General features: G+C 47.9%; 1 protein-coding gene across 1 annotated transcript in view; it reads right to left on the bottom strand.

Moving 5' to 3' along the window:
- The window catches only part of LOC142584535 (uncharacterized), a 714262-nt gene that overhangs the window by 49811 nt on the left and 643259 nt on the right, over nt 1-21192 (bottom strand). Inside the window, exons 28-30 of the mRNA XM_075694643.1 lie at nt 10772-10895; nt 5014-5186; nt 3214-3295 (exon numbers count right to left, since the gene is read on the bottom strand). Of these exons, the coding sequence (XP_075550758.1) occupies nt 3214-3295; nt 5014-5186; nt 10772-10895 (379 nt within the window). The remainder of the gene's footprint in view (nt 1-3213; nt 3296-5013; nt 5187-10771; nt 10896-21192) is intronic.

Genomic DNA, 21192 nt, shown 5'->3' with positions numbered 1-21192 from the left:
CTGGAGTAGGCCCAGGAGTGCGAAAACATCGAGTGGAGTCTGAAGGACAAGCACGCTGCCTAGATCGAGTCACTCAAGTCAGAGCACAGGAAAAACATTGAGGTGCTGAGAGATAGTCTCCAATGAGAGCTGCTGGTACGCCATATTCATCAACTCACACTGCAAGCAGGAATAAGCGCCACATCATCGCAGATTCAAACTAAGTACTGCATAATACAAGGAAGACAGCTGATGAAGAATATAATTCATGAATGTCTAAAGTGCCAACGATTTGACCCCAGACCACTACACCAAGAAACAGCCCCACTTCCTGCTGACAGTGTCAACCAGCGACAACCATTTGAAGTGATTGGTGTGGATTTCGCGGGTCCGTTACTTGCAGAAGATGCAATAAAAAACACTACAACACAGTATGTCGCAAAACTTGTATGTGTTACTATACAAGCTGTGCATCTCTAAATTGTGGACAGCATGACAAGAAAAGCATTCTTACATGCATTTCGAAGATTTACAGCGAGATGAGGGCTATGTTGCACCATTTACAGTGACAACGCAAGGACGTTCAAGAAGACCAACAGAGACATCAATTAAAAGAATTACAGGAAGAAGTCTCCAAAAGAGCAATCCAAGGAGATAAAATCAAATGGAAGTACATTGCTGAACAAGCACCTTGATGGGGAGGCTTTTATGAAAGGATGGTACGAAGCATGAAATCAGCAATGAGGAAAGTTATCGGAAAAAGACTGTTATCAAGAGAAGAGATGCAAACAATAACAACTGAAATTTAAGCTGTCCTTAATAAGAGACCGTTGACCTATGTATACAGCGAACCGGATGAGCCTCTACCTATTGTGCCGGCTGATATAATAGGTGGAAAGCATAGGATTAAAGACATTACCGAAAGTGAAAAAAGGTCAGCATAGAAGAAATGTGGAGAAATAAGCAAAAAATCACGTAAGATTGGTGGAAAAGATGGAACAGTGAATATCTGAAAGAACTGAGAGAGCAGTGTAACGCAAGAGTGTAACGCTAGAAATGACACTGAACCAAGGAGATATCGTTTCGATCGGCGCACGCACTCCTAGATCCTTCTGGAACCTGGCATTGAAGTATATAAGCACGCAGTCATGGGCTCTTTGCCGATGACTGCGTGCTGTACCGCCGTATAAACTCATACAATGATAAGTTGCTTTTACAGCGTGACCTCACTACAATTGAAAAATGGTGCACAGAGTGGCTCATGCAGCTAAACATAAAAAAATGTAAGTTCATGTGCATATCGCGGAAACACTCTCTCATGTCATACTCTTACTCTTTGCATTCCCTTCCTATTGAGCTGGTTCAATCATACAGGTACCTTGGTATCACCTTCACTAGCAAGCTTACATGGTCAGAACATATCCAAAATCTGGTTACTGCCACTAATCGATCGCTGGGACTCATAAGACTGTCACTATCATCACCCCCTGTGATCCATCAACTAGCATATGAAACATTCATCCGTACTAAACTGGAATTCGCGTCGGCAATATGGAATCCCCATCAAGCATACCTTGTTGAGCTACTGAAAGCCGTCCAAAATCGCGCAGCCCGGTTTATTACATCCCAGTACGACTATCGGCTAAGTGTTAGAAACATCAAATCATCCCTCCACATCCAATCATTAGCACATCGTAGAAAAATCTCACGCTTATGCCTCTTTCAAAAGCTCTATTACAATTTCCTGCATTTACGCGACACACTTCTTTTGCCACCCAACCGTACTTCACGCCATCTCTCAAACAACCTCAGTATTCAACGTCTTCACGGCTCTACTAAATGCTTCAACAACTCTTTCTTGCCGGTAGCTATTGCAGAATGGAATAGTTTACCGCACCGCGTAGTAATCGAACGTAATCCTACCAAGTTTCGAAACATACTAACGAACTTTCTGAGTATTGATGCTTAATGAATTTGACTTATTTTTACTACATCACACATTTTTTAGTGCATTGGTTATTACTTTTTGTGTTTGACATTCATTTGATTACACCTTCTTTACCCCTTATGAATGTTATTGTTATTGTTTCTTACTTCAGTCATGACTGTTTGTACCTTTCTTTTTCTTATGTATGCTCCTCCCTTATGTAATACCCCAACAGGGGCCTTTAAGGGTCAATAAATGATGATGATGATGATTTTGGAGTCGATGCGAAGCCGCGCTCCTGTCTCTTAAATATGAAAGGAAGGCTCGTTCGAAGACCTCTACAACATCTTTACACACTTGAAGGCTGCTTACAATGATGAGCAGAAAACTTTTCGCGGCCAGAAGCTGTTGAAACTCATGGGAGCAGACAAGACGAGAAAGAAGAAGGCGGCGGGCTCCAAAGGCGCGCGCTACAAAAAGCAATAACAAAAAAAGAATCTTGATTTCGTTCGCATCGAACACAGCTGTCTCGTCTCGTTTCTGTGACACGCGACGCATCTACATGCAAGAATGATGGCTTTATACAAAGCACGCCGTAATCCTGGCATGGCTAGAGCACAACAGAAGGCGCAGTACGAGCACTAACATCAGAACGTCCCCTACGAAGTGGGCGAGCTGGTACTTTGATGCCAGCATGTTCTAAGCAATTCTAGCAAACAGTTCTCTGCATCGTTGGCCCCAAAGTGGACCAGAGACTTTGGAACGACTTTCAATCATTTGCTTTTTGTGAGTTTGTTTCTGTGTGGAGGAATTTGTGGGTGGACAAATGCGCTTTCTGACGAGACCAAGATGGCTGCACTTATTTGTGCCATTCTAGAGATATTGTGGCTTGAAAAACACCGTTCTTTGATGATTTGCGTGAAATTTTTCACCACCTTGGCTGATGCAGGAATGTCTTTAGAGCAATTCTACAAGGTTTTCATTGAAGATATTTCATCATCAGATAGACAAACAGTTACAGAAACTGAAAATGTGATTTAAAAAATAAAATTGCCTTCCTGGCCATTTCTTGTGATGCGGAAGCCACGTCCCCCCTTCAAGGAGATAAACTTGAGCAGCACAGCTTTTACCACTTGAGCTCTAAAACTTTGTTAGAAAATGCAAAAAATGTGCTTTCTATAAAATTCCTGAATGTGTTTGCAGCTCAAGTGAAAGTTGTCACAGGCCTATGGCATTTCTCAGATACAGGTTGACCGGAAGCCATGCACCACCTCCCCAAGCTTTTCATAACAGCCAAGACAGCTCACCTTGTAAACCAAAGCAGCCTCATACAGCTTTCGGAGAAGACGTGCCACGAGCCTCACAGTGTCATCTGCACCACCTTGCACCCTGCCAGCAACCAAAGAAAGGGCAACTCTGATGCATCAAGCCACACAACTCCTGGACTGCTGAATAAAAAGCACCATGATGGCAAACCTACAGCAGGATTAGGCAGGGTGTTGAAGTGAAATTTTGGCCAGAACAAACATTAAGAATGAATGAACATCTTTAGAAAGTGCTCAAACATTGAAACATACCTGACCCTCTGAGCACGTTGTAGTTAAACAAATTTTCCACAATAACATTATTTCTTTAGCACTCCGCTAGTAGACAACTCATAAAATGTGGAAATGAGCGCACACACCAGGTAACTACAGCCATCTTGGAAGAGATGCTTGCTGTTCTGAATTCGGCTATGCCAGCTAAGCCCCGTGGACCAATTATACATGGGGAATCATGTATAGTTGGTCTCTAGACCATGAGAAAACACGTGTTGCAATAACCATAAAACTCATAAAGCGTGACAAACGAGAAGAGCGGGGTTTAACCGAGGGGCCCGATTTTTATTAGTCATATCACAAGAAGCCAACAAACACTGACACCAGGACAACATAGGAGAAATTACTCGTGCTGAATAAATTATATAAAGAAATGATAAATTCATGGAAATGAAAGTGGATGAAAAAACAAGTTGCCGCCAGGTGGGGAACTATCTCACAACCTTCACATTTGGCATGCGATGCTCTACCGATTGAGCTACCATGGCGCCGTTTCCCCGTCCACTTTCTTGGGTATTTATGTTTCCTAGTAGAACCCCGGAAGTGTTAGCCAGCACCACCACTCACGGACGTTGGCGGCGGACGTAGAACATCCTTTCTGCTGCAGGCCTCACGGGAACGTGATCTTTTTGGGTGAAGGCAACCGGTCAATAAACCCACACATGATACCTGAAGGCATCAATGTTGCTGGATTCGAGATCCTCGTTATGTAATATACGAGAAGAAAGGGGGATTAACCGAGGGGCCCGATTTTTATTAGTCATATTATACGAAGCCAACAAACACTGACACCAAGGACAAGATTAAGGAAATTACTTGTGCTTATTAAATGAAATAAAGAAACGATAAATTAATGGAAATGAAGGTGGATGAAAAAACAAGTTGCTGCAGGTGGGGAATGATCCCACAACCTTCGCATTTCGGGGTCCTTGGTGTTAGTGCTTGTTGGCTTCTTATGATATCACTAATAAAGTGTGATAGACACAGAGACAGAAAGAGAACACCAACAAGAGTCCCAGTGTCACAAATGATCCTCCTCTACCAAGTCGAAGTCTACAAACACCACTCTGGAGGCACTCGACGACTGGGCAGCTCCGCTGCAGCGGCATAACGAGCGAGGTCCTCATTCAGAGGTCCTCGTAATTGTTTACAGTATTACAGTTAAAGATCATTTACAGAAGTCAGTAAGACTGGTACTTTGCATTGTTATGTTGAAATTTCACTATATTGAGAAATAAGTGGTGTCTACACCTCCTCGGAGTATCTGAGTAAGATCTTCAAGGCTGTATAAGCTGGAAGTGATTCTAGAGCCAGAAACATATCACCATGTTTTAAACATGCACGACAAATGATAGCCCCAATGTGAAATAAAGCCCTTTTTGCAATGTCGCGCAGGGTCACGACAGCTCCAGCCCAACCCACGGGAAATTGCTTATCTTTCCTCGACTCAAGTGTAACGCTTACATTCACATAAGCATCACTGGGCAGCCCATGAAAGAAGCTACTCACGGGAGCTTTTGCAGCAGTTGCCTCGTCAGCGTTCGCAGCACAAAGCACTCTGAGCCCCCAAGGCCAGTTGGTCTTGCCAGGGCTTGAGACACCATGGCAACCAGGTGCTTGAGTGCAGCCAGGTGGGGGCCAGCAGGCTGCTGCAGTCCTTCCAGCACCAGCTGCACACCATCCTGAGGGGGCATTTGACATGGCATCCCAAGATTGTAAAGCATTCCAGAAAACTGAAGCAAACCCAGGCTCCTTCAAATCAGCTGTCTCAAAACTAGCACGCAGACCACAAACAGTGTTGCCATTGGCTCGCTCGACATATCAGCTGGTTGTTTATCCACAATTCTGACAAGCATGTTTTGGCCACTGAACCTTTGATAGCGAAGCATGGAAACTACGCGTCCACAACATTTATGCAAAAGTTACCACTCCATGTACTGTAATGTTCTGATAATTCGACTCAGGCTAATTCCTTTCTTCAGTTAATTCAATCCGGCCAAAGGTCACAGCCGGTGCACAAATTTTTTCAATGCGCACATCTTCCTTTTTCAAGAGTTGTCCAATAATTGCTTGTGTAGATAGTCTCCACACTCCAGACCCTAGTGACCGCTCAATCACAAAACAGAAGGTAATTCAAAGGTCATGCCATTGTATACAGCAGGCACCAGAAGCGATTGCAGGCTCCAAGAAAACATCATCACCACTATGTTTTGTACATCAGCTATCAGATATGAAAGCTTTCTCACTACAACCTCCAATCATAGCTGGCATCGTCGCCACTGTCATCATGAGATGGTGACGACGACAAATCTTGGATTACAAAAACTCACTGTGTCAAGAATTCAAAAACCGAGCTCAAAGGTCGCCCTTTTGTTCAGTTGCTGAAATCAAGACAGAATGACAGAAGGCTCTTTGTTCATACACGAAACAATACTTCCACTAAATATTTGGAAAGTGGTAGGAACACTGGAAGCATTGCATCTGTATTTCACCTAACTATATAATTAGGAATTATAGTTAGTGAACTTCTCAAATACAGTAAGCCCTCATAACGTAGTGAACGGAACGGCAAAAAAATTTAATAGAAGCAGTAATTCGATAAAGGTGACTACTAAATAAAAGCTAAAGAAGTAGTGCTGAAATAACACAACGCCGTGGAAGCCTAATACGGGCATTACGTGGTGCATTTTCGATTGCGATCGAGCCAGATTGGGATTCAATTTCTCAGACGCGATTGCCTCCTTTGCACAAGCTGCGAGTAGCTTTGGGCCCGTCGCACATGTGGAAGGCAGCAGAGTAACATTCGTCTGTTCTATTGTGCACTGCTTTCACAACACCATGACCGCGGCACTGCCTGATGACATGCAGCTGCAGCTCAGATGGAAAAGGGTGCTCCCACTCACTTCATTTATCTAGCTGTTTGACCATGCATGGGGAGCACACTGACCGCTTTTAATAAGAGATGACCCAAATGTGCCACCATTCCTTTCTTCAGGCAGTGAAAAGTTAGCGTCACGTTTTTCTCTGGCGGCATCATATTCTTACACCGCCAGCATCCTGTTGCCATCTGGGCACAATACGCAATAAGAAAATGACAAAGCATGCTTTGGGCCACTCAAGCCTCACCAGGCCAATGGCTGGGTGGGCACACCACCAAAAGACCCAGGCCGAATGGGACGAGTGAAAGCTTTTTGAAGCCACAAAAACAACAATGCATGCCTTGGGCTGCACAAGTCCTACCAGCTCGGCGTGTATCGGTGTCTCATGCTGCAACGCTGCACATAACCCTTCACATTACATAGTTGTCGACTGCGGTTGAGTCTGCCAAATGATTTAGTGACACTGGATTGCAAGTTAAACCTAGTTAATTTTGCCCCTTTTAATTCAGAAAATCTGATAATTTGGACTCATCTTCTAGTCCCGGCAGGCGTAAGTATTATTTAATGGCATCAAATTCTTGTTATTTTGGACATATGTGTCCGCACAATAATTTGTTTGGACAGAACCTTGGAGCACAGCAAGCGCAGAGCACAGCAAATGTGATGTAAAAAGCAAAAGTGGCACTACAGCAGTCCAACCAAAGCAGAGTCCTCATCGCCATTCATCAGTGCAAAACAACAGGAACACCGCAATGTTTCATGCTTATTTGATGTTATAGCCCTTATTCTTGCATTTACCGCTGCGCATTACACCGTGTTGAGCGCATGCTTTTAGAACTGCATGGTCACCATCTGTGATTGTGTCAGTAGCGACAATGGTTCCATCCACAGCGGTTGCGTCTAACAGTAGTTTCGTTTTGACTGGGTGCGTGCATTGGCTGCATGCCTTTCAGAACCACATAGTCGCCATCCATGATCACGCCAATTGCAACGGTGTTCGTCCACAGCAGTTGTGGTAAGCTGCAGTTCCATTTCAACTCAGCGTGTAGGCGATACTGCAGCCTGCACACTGGCATCAAATCCGACGCCTACATCACAATAGACGGACGATCTATTGCCAACCAGCTCACTGGCAAAAAAATCAGGGTCGGACATGCAAAAAGCATGTCTCAGATGAAGACACGGGTTCTGCGCCAAAGCCACGATGCGATAGAGGCCGCGAAACCTTTACTGGTGCAACCATTAATCAGTCATGAGATGACAAGAATTGCAGCTTCCGAGCTGCCTTTGTGCAAAGTAGATGCAGGATTTGCTCATTCATTCGGTAAATCAACTCGTGTTGATATATTAAGCATTGGTTTATTGGTCTCTTTGTACCCTCGATAATTCAACATTTGTTTAATGGTGACATTTTTTTTAGGTCCCATGAAGTCCAAGTTAACAAGGTTTTCTTGTAGTGCATTCTTTTGCTAGCATTTCTTTTTAACTGTATGAACGAGGTCCTACTGCACCACATATATGTATTGTATTATCCATGTGCTTCGTCTTCTGATCTGCACCTACTCATCATCACTGTTTTGGAACTGTGTCGTGGGGCCCTCGCTCAGGAGAATAAAGAAGAGTCGTATGGCCTAAACATCTCAAAAATGGTGGAGTATGCTGTCCAGTCCCTCTCCCGCTTCAACTACACTACATTCCTGGAGCTCCACTCGGAACGCTGCCTCTATCAACTGCACTCGACCATTGCAAGCCCATCGCAAAGCACTAGCAAGACCAGCAGGCCTATACCGCAACGTCCACCTTGCCTGCTCTGGCGGGAAGCCCTTCTTGGATGGCCACCATCTTTCCGAAGGATACCCCGATGTTTGCTGGACTTTCTGGTGACAACGTTGAAGACTGGTTGGAGCAGTATGAGCGCGTGAGTGCCTTTAACCACTGGAACGAATCCGCAAAACTTGCGCACGTCACATTTTATCTAACTGGTGTCACCTGTTTTTTTTTTTTTTTCACCCAATTACAGCAAGAAACCAATGCAAATGGAGCGATCATGGTTGCATGGTTTATTGCAAGTTTCACCAAACAGCACTGTTGCCACATTAATGCATTTCCTTGTGGACAAAACAAATCAGAGGCATTGTAATGCAATGAAAACCTGTTTTAGAAGCGAAAATTTGAGAATTAATAAATGCAACACTGCAAAAAACAGTAGTGAAAGATTTACACTGATGTCCGAATGAATGCTGTCGTGTACTTGTAAATAAATCGCAAACGTTCCATGAGGTCAACGTTTTAACAAAGATCTTGCTTTAATACGCTATCGTCCCCAGTGGAAATCCTTCCCATGCCACCACAGTGGAACGCTGTGGCAAAATTTGGTGAGCAAAACCTAGAACACTTTTGTGGCTTTCGGTGGCGTCTCAGGCCCAACAGCATTGAAGCAAACAACCAATCTCAATAATAACGACAAGAGAGCGCCGAGACCTTGTCTTCGGCTTGAGATGAGACGAAGAGGTGGCTGATTTTAATAATTATTTTTTGCTGTCACGGCAGAGAGCAAGTTAGAAAAGCCAATTCAGATCGAAGCGGGAGGACCAGGGCAGACTGGTTGGTGCCTTGTTCTTACGCAATCACGCTGTCCCAAATGGATGTCACCGCATGAGCTGTCGGGCAACAAGCGATATTTTCTGGCTGGCCAAAAATCGGTGACACAACAACTGACAGCAACGGATTGCCCTCCGTGATAGCAAAACCTGTTGATCGTAGCTATCGCTTGTTGCCGTCACTAGAAAATCACTCACTTGAAGCATGCATCGCCGAGAAAGGAGGCTCGACATGGATTTTGGCTTTAAAGCAGTACACAACAAGACCTGGATCTTCAAGCCTGGATCTAGTGTCACAAAAGGTCATCAGCGTGGCTTCATTGAGTAGTGTCAGCACAGTGAACTTTTCGGTTGATAAGTTACCGAGTGATGAAGGCAACCATTCCATGTTCGAATCCTCACGCCTTACCTCACCTCACGCCCGCATTGTAATGATGCAGATAAACAGAACTTGAACAATCACTGAACCTCTCAACATGCAGCTGCCTTGCAACTACTATATTTACTCGAATCTAGCACGCATTTCTTTCCCGATAAAATGGGTAAAAAAATTGCATGCGCGTTAGAATCGAGCATGACCCTAAACCTGTGTTACCATATCACCATTGTCATTTCAAAATGGCCGCCTCATACGCGCTTCGAGCCTAGCTGCCATAGCTTCCTCCACATGCTGTAGTACGTGTGCTTTGGTTAGTCCACCGTCCGTATCCTGTCTTCTGCATTTCCTCAATCAGCATGGAAGTGCCAACTGCGAAGACACGGCGACTGTTCACCACGATGCCGCAATTAAAAGGAAAGTGATCAAGCGTACAGAGATGGGTGGGAATCAGGCCTTATCATTGGCGTTCGGAGTTCCCGAAACACGCGTGCTGGACTGGCGCAAACAGGAGAGGCGTTCTACTCGGACGGCTGCTGCGCAGGCATAGCCACGTGGCCCCCATCTTGAAAGCGATCCGCAATGGAGACAGTATACGCACCTAGCTGCAATGTGCTGTGCTCCCGTCACTTAGTTCACATTGAAGCGAGAGGCCGCAATAAAGGTCAATTTGCTTGCATCTGCTACCACACTTCCGCACTCCAGCATTTTGATAAAGAGTTTTCGCGGTCACTGTGTGAGACATGTTCATGTTTGCTTGTGCTTGCGCGACAACATGCTTGTTAATTTAGTTAGTAAGTGAATGTGTTCATGTTTGCTTGTGCTTGCGTGACACCATGCTTGTTAATTTAGTTAGTAAGCGAATGTTTAGAAGTTTATACGGCTGATAAAACTTACTTTTCATATAGCTGTCTACTAATTTGCTATTGCAATCGATGCTTCGCCTTTCGGGCGAAACTGTGACTTTTTATTATTTACTGCAACTTTACTGCATTGGGAGTAAATCTTCGTTTTCCCAAATGAGAGAACGCTCTATTTCTGTTCGAAATAATGAGGTGCGAGGTACTGTAAAGGACTTTTCTTTCTCTAAGTCATGGCAAATGGGTGCGCGTTATGATCGAGGGCGTGTTTCCTTTTTCTCCTTTATTTTGGTCACGTAAAACAGGTGCACATTACAATTGAGGGCACGCTAGAATTGAGCAAATATGGTATGTCACAAGAGCAATGTGACCAACACTGCCAGAGCACCATGCATTTTGAACAAGATCCCTTGTCAGGATGTATTCCGATAGCATCCAGAAGTCATGTCTGCCACCTCAATTTGAAATCCTAAAGCACATTTTACATCAGCCATGCACTACAGGAGGCATTAAGTGTATTGCATGAACAGGGCACAGCTGTTGTGAACTCACCCGCTTGTGCAAGAGTGCCGCCAGGAGATCCCCGCAGCACCTGTGCTCAAGAAGCTGCAGGCACTCCTGCACCTGGCCTTCAGCCAAGCAAGGAGGGTACGGCTCATCGTGGAGGGACTGCCTGCTGGTTGGAAGAAACAGCCACTTCTTCGCAATGTCTTCTCATTAAACCGCTTTTTCAGACATCTTCAAGGAACGGCCTGAAAAAGCATTTAAGAACTCTCCCACTCATAAGCAGAACACAAGAACTTTTGAATAGGAGCCACCCCACTTCAAACCTTGTGAAATACTTGAAATGCTGATATCATACATGGTTCCAACCACTAAGCCCACATGGGGTTGTGTCACAAGCCTCAGAAGACACATTATTAGACATAGAAAGTTGCATCAGTGCTCCTTCCACGTTAAATATTCCACAGCTCTATCAGGGCTGCTGCTGTGTAGAACAACAATAAATGCTTGCAAGTATATAATGCCAGAAGGCATGAAAGCAAGCGAAAAGACAACTCAAGTGCAGAATGAATACAATATATGGGTAAATTTTGCTACAAGGTTCGTATTCTTAAAGAAAAAAGAAAAAGACACCTGTGGGCACCAAGCATGATATTGTCACGTGGTCGTGACGTCATAGAACACAGTAGCAATACTGTGAAAGGCAAAACTAGCTTTTATTGGACGAACCTGTGCCCACAAAACAGGCTACACTTAAAGCACAACGAGAGCGGCGAACACAGTCGGCGATCGTCGAAAATCTGATCAGCGGGTCAAGCGCGTTGGCTTTTATACAGCAATCATCGAATGTTCCAGACTAATCGTTCGGACCCGCGTGCCTTCCACAAAGTTCTACAACATTCGCATCACGCGATGAAATCAGATAACATAAGGTTCAGCGACAACACACAGCCGGGTAGAAGCATCGATAACTTTCCAGAAACTTCGGATACATGCAGGCGCATCCCGCGCTGTGTGATTACATTTGTTAGGCGGCCAAACGAAGTCGCCCGATAAAGATAAGTACACGTGTCAATACCCCCCTCTTAAAAAGCATCGACCCGATGCTCCATACAAATGAAGGTAATAAAGAAAAACACAAATAAAGAAATAAAGAAAACAAAAATAAGGAAGTTTGTCAGCGTCCGTAAAAGGGTTTAAGACGCACCACGTGGACCACTTCAGATCGTGCGCGGCGCCGCTGTGAATGCAAAATTCCGTCTGGCACGGCCTCATAGTCCAGTGCGCCAATACGTCAAATGGCCTTGTAGGGTCCGAAATAGCGGCGCAATAGTTTCTCACTCAGTCCTCGTCGGCGTATCGGTGTCCAAACCCAAACACGGTCGCCGGGCTGGTACTCGACGAAGCGTCGTCGGAGGTTGTAGTGTCGGCTGTCGGTCCTCTGTTGGTTTTTTATCCGTAGGCGGGCGAGCTGTCAGGCTTCTTCGGTGCGCTGGAGATAGCTAGCGACGTCAACATTCTCTTCGTCAGTGACGTGGGGCAGCATGGCGTCGAGCGTCGTCGTCGGGTTCCTGCCATAAACCAGCTTAAACGGCGTGATCTGTGTTGTTTCTTGCACCACCGTGTTGTAAGCGAATGTTACGTACGACAAGACTGCATCACACGTCTTGTGCTCGACGCCAACGTACATTGCTAGCATGTCGGCGAGGGTCTTGTTAAGGCGCTCCGTGAGACCATTCGTCTGCGGATGGTAGGCAGTTGTCCTCCTGTGACTTGTCTGGCTGTAACCAAACGGCAAAGATCAGAATAGGAGAGGAGACATCCCAACCGATCTCCCGGGGGGATCGAGGAACGCCGCAAGGTTCGGTCCTTTCCCCTCTCCTATTTAACATGGCTCGCCGTTGCCCAAGCTTCTCGAATCAATAGATGGTCTGGGCCACGCATTATATGCCGACGACATCGCCCTCTGGACTGCGAGGGCAGGGTCAGATGGCTGGATGGAAAACACGCTCCAAAAAGCAGCTGACACGATCAACAGCTATGTGAAGACATGTGGCCTTTGCTGTTCGCCTCAAAAATCGGAGCTGACCATTGTCAGACCATGTGCATCAAGGACACAAGCAGAAAACATAGAAATCACTTTGGAAGGGAACCGGATCCTCCCGGTACCTTAACTCAGGATCCTGGGCCTCCTGATCCAGGCAGACGGCAAGGCAACAGCCCTGATTAGAAAAATGAAGCTCACGTCAGACCAAATCTTGAACATGATCAGACGAGTGGCCAACAGGCGGAGGGGTCTGAAGGAATCGGACACCTTGCACCTCGTTGAGGCCTTTGTTATCTCACGAATCATCTACGCAGCGCCGTACCTGCAGCTCCTCAAAAACGACGTCTTACAACTTGACCCAATAATCAGGAAAGCCACGAAGCAGGCCCTGGGTATTCCCATAAATTCATCCACGACAAAATTACTTCAAATGGGAGTCCACAACACAGTAGCCGAGCTCGTAGAAGCCCACCTATCCAATCAAAGGGTACGCCTTAGCCAGACCAAGGCGGGCAGAAGCGTCCTCCGCAAGCTAGGATGGCAAGAATCGCACTACACTCGCCACGACCAATTACCCGAAAAGTTGAGTGAGAAGTTGGAATGCAAACCCCTACCCCGCAACATGAACCCCACAAGGCATGCCGGACGACGCCACGCCTGGGCAAGAGCCATCTCCAGGACCCTGGAGGAAGACGACACTGTTTTATATACAGACGCCTCTCTATCGAAACGCTCCACGAGGGCAACAGTCGTGGTTACCGGGCTAGAAAAGCTGGTCACTTGCGCATCAATCTACACTCAGTCTTCGGAAGAAGCAGAAGAAGCAGCGATAGCTCTCGCACTCGTGCAACCAAACGTCACCAAGATCGTCACAGACTCACAAGCTGCATACAAGAACTACAGATCTGGCTGGGTGTCCCTTGTGGCACTAAAAATTCTTGGTAAAGCTACGCCTCCTAAACAAGCAATCGAATTAGTTTGGGTCCCGGCTCACTCCTCAGTTGAGGGCAATGAATATGCTCATCAACAGTCCTGAGCGCTAAACTCCCGGGCCAACGAGGAGGAGGCAAGGGGATGGCAACCCATCACAAATTACAGAGATATAGTCAAATATTACAGGGACGGCAGGAACACATTCCCGCACCCCAACCACTCCTTGACCAGAGCTGAACAAACAATATACAGGCAAATCCAGGCAGGATCCTTTCCTCACCCCTGCCTCCAGAACAAAATATATCCAGAGAGATATAAGAACACACGATCTCACTGCAATGCATTAGGCACCCTTCGGCACGTCATAGGGGAGTGCAATTTTTCCATAGACCACCCCCCACCTATACCCATAACTAACCCCCCTGCTATCCCCACCCTTTACGAGCGATGGGCGATCATTCTGTCCAGCCACGCCCTGGAAGACCAGCTCCGACTGATCCACAGGGGCCAGGCGGCCCTGGAAGCATATGGAGCCCGCAAAGAGGGAGCCACCCCATCAGACGCTTAACGCGTTTCATTTCATAATGGACCAGTAAAGTTGTTTCTCTCTCTCTCTCTCTGTACTGCAGAATGGCTTGGGTGAGCTCTGCTGTAAAAGCCGTTCCTCTGTCGGTGATGAGGACTTTTGGGGCACCATGTCGCAGCAGGATGTCCTCAAAGAAAAATTTTGCCACTTCGGCTGCGCTGCCTTTTGGCAGCGCTTTAGTTTCAGCAAAGCGGGTGAGATAGTCCGTCGCCACGACGATCCACTTATTCCCGGATGTTGACATCGGAAACGGCCCCAACAAATCCATCCCAATCTGCTGGAATGGTCGGCGAGGAGGTTTGATCGGCTGTAGTAATCCTGCTGGCCTTGTTGGTGGTGCCTTGCGTCGTTGACAGTCTCGGCATGTCTTGACGTAACGGGCGACATCGGCGGTCAGACGTGGCCAGTAATACCTTTCCTGTATTCTCGACAGCGTCCGGGAGAATGCGATGTGCCCAGCGGTTGGATCGTCGTGTAGGGTGTGCAGTATTTCTGGACGCAGCGCTGACGGTACAACAAGAAGGTAGCTGGCGCGGACTGTTGAGAAGTTCTTCTTCACGAGCAGGTTGTTTTGTAGCGTGAACGAAGACAACCCAAGTTAAATGCCCTAGGGACAACGTCGGTGTTCCCTTCCAAATAATCGACGAGGTCTTTTAGCTCCGGGTCTGCTCGTTGCTGTTTAGTGAAGTCTTCCGCGCTTATTATCCCAAGGAAGGCGTTGTCATACTCGTCGTCTTGCGGCGGGGGATCGATGGGGGCACGCGATAAGCAGTCGGCGTCGGAGTGTTTTCTTCCGGACTTGTATATTATTGTATTGTATTGTATTGACTTGTATTGTATTACGTCATATTCTTGCAGTCTGAGGCTCCACCGCGCCAGCCATCCTGAAGGGTCCTTTAAGTTAGCTAGCCAAGACAACGTGTGATGGTCACCGACGACTTTGAATGGCCTCCCATAGAGGTAAGGGCGGAATTTAGCTGTAGCCCAAATGATAGCGAGCCATTCCTTTTCAGTCGTAGAATAATTGCTTTCCGCTTTTGACAGCGACCTGCTAGCATACGATATCACCCCTTCAAGTCCTTCTTTCCTCTGGACTAGGACGGCACCGAGGCCTAGGCTACTGGCGTCAGTGTGGATTTCAGTATAGGCGTCCTCGTCGAAGTGTGCAAGTACCGGCTGCGACTGCATGTGTCGTGTGAGTTCTTCAAATGCCTTGGCCTGCGGCGTTTCCCACTTGAACTCGACATCACATTTGGTTAGATGTGTTAGCGGCTCCGCGATGTGTGAAAAGTCCTTGACAAAGCGCCTATAGTAGGCACACATGCCAAGGAATCTGCGCACTGCCTTCTTGTCGGTTGGCTGCGGGAATTTTGCGATGGCAGCTGTCTTCTGTGGGTCGGGGCGTACTCCTGATTTGCTGATGACGTGGCCTAGGAACAAAAGCTCATCGTAAGCGAATCGACACTTTTCCAGCTTCAGAGTGAGCCCTGATGACTTGATGGCCTCTAGTACTGTTGCAAGCCGCCTCAGGTGATCGTCGAAATTTCCGGCGAAGACGACGACGTCATCCAAGTAAACGAGACAGGTCTGCCACTTCAATCCTGCTAAAACTGTGTCCATCACGCGCTGGAACGTTGCAGGCGCCGAGCACAGCCCGAATGGCATGACCTTGAACTCGTAGAGGCCGTCTGGCGTGATGAAGGCAGTCTTTTCGCGATCTCTTTCGTCGACTTCTATTTGCCAGTAGCCAGACTTAAGGTCTATCGACGAGAAGTATTTAGCGTTGCAGAGCCGATCCAATGCGTGCGATCCAATGCGATCCTTTGCAACTGGTGTTTGTCGAATCCTCGATGACATCGAAAAGCAGTCTTTGTATCGTCGGAGAAGACTTCTGATCTGTTGCTGCTTACTCATAGGAAGACTTGGATTCACGTCGAAGTCTGGTTCGGGGACTTTGCTCATCGGGGTAGATGCGGCTGAATCCGAGAGGACAAAGGCATTGCTGGTTTCCACAATTTCCTCGATATATGCGATTGTCGTGCCCTTGTTGATGTGCTTGAACTCTTGGCTGAAGTTGGTTAGCATAACTTGCACTTGCCCTCTGTGGAGTCAAGCGATCCCTCTTGCGCCGCAAATTTCACGGTTGAGCAGTAGATGTTGGTCGCCCTCGATGACGCCTTCTACGTCAGCGGGTGTTTCGGTGCCGACGGAAATAATAATGCTGGAGCGCGGCGGGATGCTCACATGATCTTCGAGCACACTCAAGGCGTGGTGACTCCGACAGCTCTCCGGCAGTATCGCTTGATCTTGCGACATCGTTATCGACTTCGACTTCAGGTCAATGACCGCGCCATGTTGATTCAGGAAGTCCATGCCGAGAATGACGTCTCGTGAACACTGTTGGAGGATAACGAAGGTGGCAGGGTAAGTCCGGTCATGAACGGTAATTCTTGCCATGCAGATCCCAGTAGGCGTAATCAGGTGTCCTCCAGCGGTCCGAATTTGAGGGCCTTCCCATGCAGTCTTAACTTTCCTCAACTGGGCGGCGATGGGTCCACTCATGGCGGAGTAATCGGCTCCTGTGTCTACTAAGGCGGTGACTGCGTGGCCGTCGAGAAGCACGTCGTGGTCGGTGGTTATTTGTCTTGCGTTACGGTTAGGTCTTTGCGTCAGATCACGGCTGCGTCGTGTTGAACTGAAGTTGGAACGTCGCGTCGTCAAGTCGTCTTTCGTCAGTGTAGTCTTGGCTTCCTGATTTCGTCGGGACGGCGGCGTGTCGTTATGTTGTCGAGGTAGTTTCTTCGGTGTCTTCGTCCGCAGCGGAGGATCTTTGTCAGTTCGAAGAACAGCAACCACACCTCCATTGGTCGCTGCTTTTCGTTTTCCGGATATGGGCTCGCTGACCGGCCACGGGCTGGGCCAGTGTATGGTCGGGGCTGCGGCGACAGGTAGCGGCCTGGTGATGGTGAACGCGACAGTCGTTGAGAGCTCCACTGAGTAGCAGTGAGGTAGTCGGCGATATCGCGGGGGCGTTCACCTTGCCGCGGGCGCGGAGCGTTCACGGCGAAACCTCGCAGCCCCATCTCCCGGTATGGACATCGTCGGTAGACATGACTTGCTTCTCCGCAGTGGTAGCCGAGCAGGCGGGGGTCAGGAGCGCGCCAAATGTTCGTCTTCCTCGCGTAGGTGCGCTGGGCGACGAGTGGTCATGCTGGCGGCGGCGGCGGCACACGACGGAACTGCGGCGTGACAGGGCCCAGGCGCGGTCACGGAGGGGGACCTTGACGGCGTGCGACGGCGGCGTAGGTCATCGCTTGCGGCTTAGGCTGCGGCGATTCAGGGGCTACTCCAAGTTGTTGTTGTTGGAGTTCCTCACGCACGGCGTCGGCAATCGAAGCCACTTGAGGCTGTGATGATGGGAACAGCTTTTGTAGCTCCTCCCACACGACAGCTTGGATAGTCTCGCGTAGGCCGTCGGTGGCCAGTGACTGAACTCTGGCGTAGTTTGTCGAGTTTGTGCGGCGGTCGAATTGCCGGTTCCGCATCTCGAGTGTCTTCTCGATGCTGGTGGCCTCGTGAAGAAACTCGTTGACGGTCTTCGGTGGGCTTCGTACCATTCCGGCAAAAAGTTTCTCCTTTACACCACGCATCAGTAGGCGGACTTTCTTCTCCTCGGACATTTCTGGGTCGGCGTGGCGGAACAGACGGCTCATCTCCTCAGTGAAGATCGCAATCGTCTCATTCGGCAGCTGTGCTCTGGTCTCCAGTAGAGCTTGGGCTCGCTCTTTTCACACGACGTTTGTAAATGTTTGCAGGAAGCCGCTACGGAAAAGTTCCCAGGTCGTTAAGGTGGCTTCTCGGTTCTCGAACCATGTCCTGGCCGCGTCTTCCAATGCGAAGAAGACATATCGCAGTTTGTTGTCGCTGTTCCAGTTGTTAAACGTAGCGACTCTCTCGTACGTCTCAAGCCAGCTTTCCCAGTCCTCGAAAGTTGAACCGCGGAACGTCGGAGGCTCCCTGGGCTGCTGCGGAGGCTCCCTGCAGCACGACGGGGGACGCTGGGGCTGCCATTGGGGTGGACTTGGTGGCCATCTTCCTAGTCTCAGGCAAAAGTCCGTGCTCCGGGGGCAGTCCTTGCAGCCTGCTGGTTCTTGGCGACGTTGGTGTCTTCTGCGTGAGGGCTTGGGTCACAGCTTTGTGGGCGCGTCCGGTACATGGATGCAAAACGCCTCCACCAGATGTCACGTCGTCATGACGTCAAAGAACACAGTAGCAATACTGTGAAAGGCAAAACTAGCTTTTATTGGGCGAACCTGTGTCCACAAAACAGGCTACACTTAAAGCACAACGAGAGCGGCGAACACAGTCGGCGATCGGCAAAAATCTGATCAGCGGGTCAAGCGCGTTGGCTTTTATACAGCAATCGTCGAATGTTCCAGACTAATCGTTCCGACCCGCGTGCCTTCCACAAAGTTCTACACCATTCGCGTCATGCGATGAAATCAGATAACATAAGGTTCGGCAACAACAGACAGCCGGGTAGAAGCATCGATAACTTTCCAGAAACTTCGGATACATGCAGGCGTGTCCCGCGATGTGCATTACATTACATTCACAGCGCGTCCACTACATTACACAGCGCGTCCCGCACTGTGCATTGCATTTGTTAGGCGGCGAAACGTGATCACCCGATAAAGATAAGTACACGTGTCAATATGCTCAACCGCCGTGGATGACACCCTGATTAGATCTGAAAAGGGACACCCTATCCAGCGGATAACTGTTTTAATAAATAACAATGTCCCATCAGTTATATTTGATGGATGTTCAACAGATTTTAGCAGCAGGACATTCCAGAATGGACATTGTGGAGAGGAAAGTTACAAATAGCTGGCCATGCTGAAAGCTTCTGAAACATATGCCACCATTATAGAGCCTTCCCCCCCCATCCCGCCACCCCCCTACCCCAATTCTCCGGTGGCCGCCTATACAGCAACTATTCAGTGTGCTTATCACTAGCTGCATCTTGAATGTCCTTCTGATATAGATTCATCCGTTCCAGTGCAATAACGCAAAGAAAACAATGTTTCAATAGCCAGTGGCTAATGTCTTGTCACCACGGCACTTCACAAAACGAGTGTTGAAAGAGACTATATTTAGAGAGCCGGAATGGGTTGGCGCAGCAAAGGGGTAATTGGAGATCAAAGGGAGAGTCCTGCAGTGGACTCAAAATAGGTTAATGATGATGATGCGCCATCATCACAGAGAGTGCAGCGCACATAGAAGCGTTGAGTGCATTTTCTTCCGCCATGCTAGCAGGAAGGTGCACGCCCTGAAAGAGCTGCATGGCAGCCACAAAAAGAGAAATTTCCTACCTTCCTGCGGACAGCTCGAACAGTCACATAACAGGATGACTGGACCCCGTGAGCTTATTGGTTCACTCCGAATGCTAGTTTCCGAGTTTTCTCTCTTTATTCTAGATTACCGGGCTGCCTTTCTCTTCCTTTCATTATTAGCCATGACTGTGGCTGCACCATGGCTCTCCGGATTCGAATTAGTTGGTGCCTTTGTTTCTTTGTTTATGCGAGAAGAATACTCATGGAGCATGCAGCTATTTGGGGTTTCTGTGCGTTAAACATCCTTCGTTGAATTTGGATAATGCTTCATTTTTCACTCGGAGGAGCGAATACTTCGACGTCAAAGTCTGGTTTTAGCATATGCAAAAGTACCATAAAAACCAGCATATAGGTCAAACCGGAATATAAGTCGACCCCACCTCAAACCTTAATCCTAAAAAAAAAAATGAAAATGAAAGGGTATAAACTGGTAACAAATCACCGATGAAGATGGGGTCGACTTTTAAAGCGAAAGCTCTACTCCTCGAGGCACAACTCCCAAGGTCAACCTCAGCGCGCATTTGACCCGCAGTCACCAGAGTGCGTGTGTGAAGGTGTGGTGTCACATCACGTGATCCGCTGAGAAGAGCCGTTGCAGCTGCACTCGCTCGAGCCTCGCCCCTGTGTACCACGTAACTAGGCGAGGGTTTAAAGGGCTAAATACAGTCCAACGTAAATGGAGTGCATGCACACGTTACGTCAGGTTGGCGACAACAACAGCATCTATAGTTCGCCCGATGGTTCGACGCACTGGCGCGGCCAACTTAACCGGACACTGCCAACGCACTCCGACGTCGAGCGACCCTCGCCTGCGTACCAATAACAAAGGACTATAAACACACCTTTAACGGCTGCTTTGGTGGCGCTTGGTCGCTCAGTCTTCCTAAGGATGTAGTACATGTCGGTGCGAGCAAGTCGGCTCTTCACCACAAGCACCTAGCTCAGTCTAAGCACCCTGCCGATATAGCTGGCCGGGAAGAAGCACCGAAGAACCGCATCTAACCATGCTTAAGAGAGCAAAAGGATAGACAGTTGGGCGAGTTGGTACGGTAACATGATTTTGGCTTCTAGCGCGAAGTGAAACACGGACACAGAAAGGAGCACACAGGACGTGCGCTAACTCTCAACTAAATTTTTATTAAAACGAAGAACATACCGTAAAAACCGGACTATAGGTCGGACCGGAATATAGGTCGACCCCCCAACTAACCAATCCCAAATATGAAAAAAATATTTTTCAATGGCAAAAGTACTGAAAGACACCCTTACCTTGAAACAAATGCGACTCAGCCGGTTGCACATTTATTTATTTAAATGCTGCTCGCATGTGCACCTGGCTACGTTTTTAACAGCATCGCGCGACCATCGACCCGCGTGCTTGTCAGCACCTTATTAACGGCGCTGAGCGGCGAAACAAACGAGATACGCGCATGTGTACACATGCGCTTGCTTTCGCTATTTCGCCGCTCCGTGCAATGATGATAAGGTGCTGACAAACACGCGGGTC

This window comes from Dermacentor variabilis, chromosome 6 (genome assembly GCF_050947875.1).
Source record: "Dermacentor variabilis isolate Ectoservices chromosome 6, ASM5094787v1, whole genome shotgun sequence".
Lineage (NCBI taxonomy): Eukaryota > Metazoa > Arthropoda > Arachnida > Ixodida > Ixodidae > Dermacentor > Dermacentor variabilis.
The sequence above is the reverse complement of the archived record's forward strand: the minus strand, read 5'-3'. Positions and strand labels throughout refer to the sequence as shown.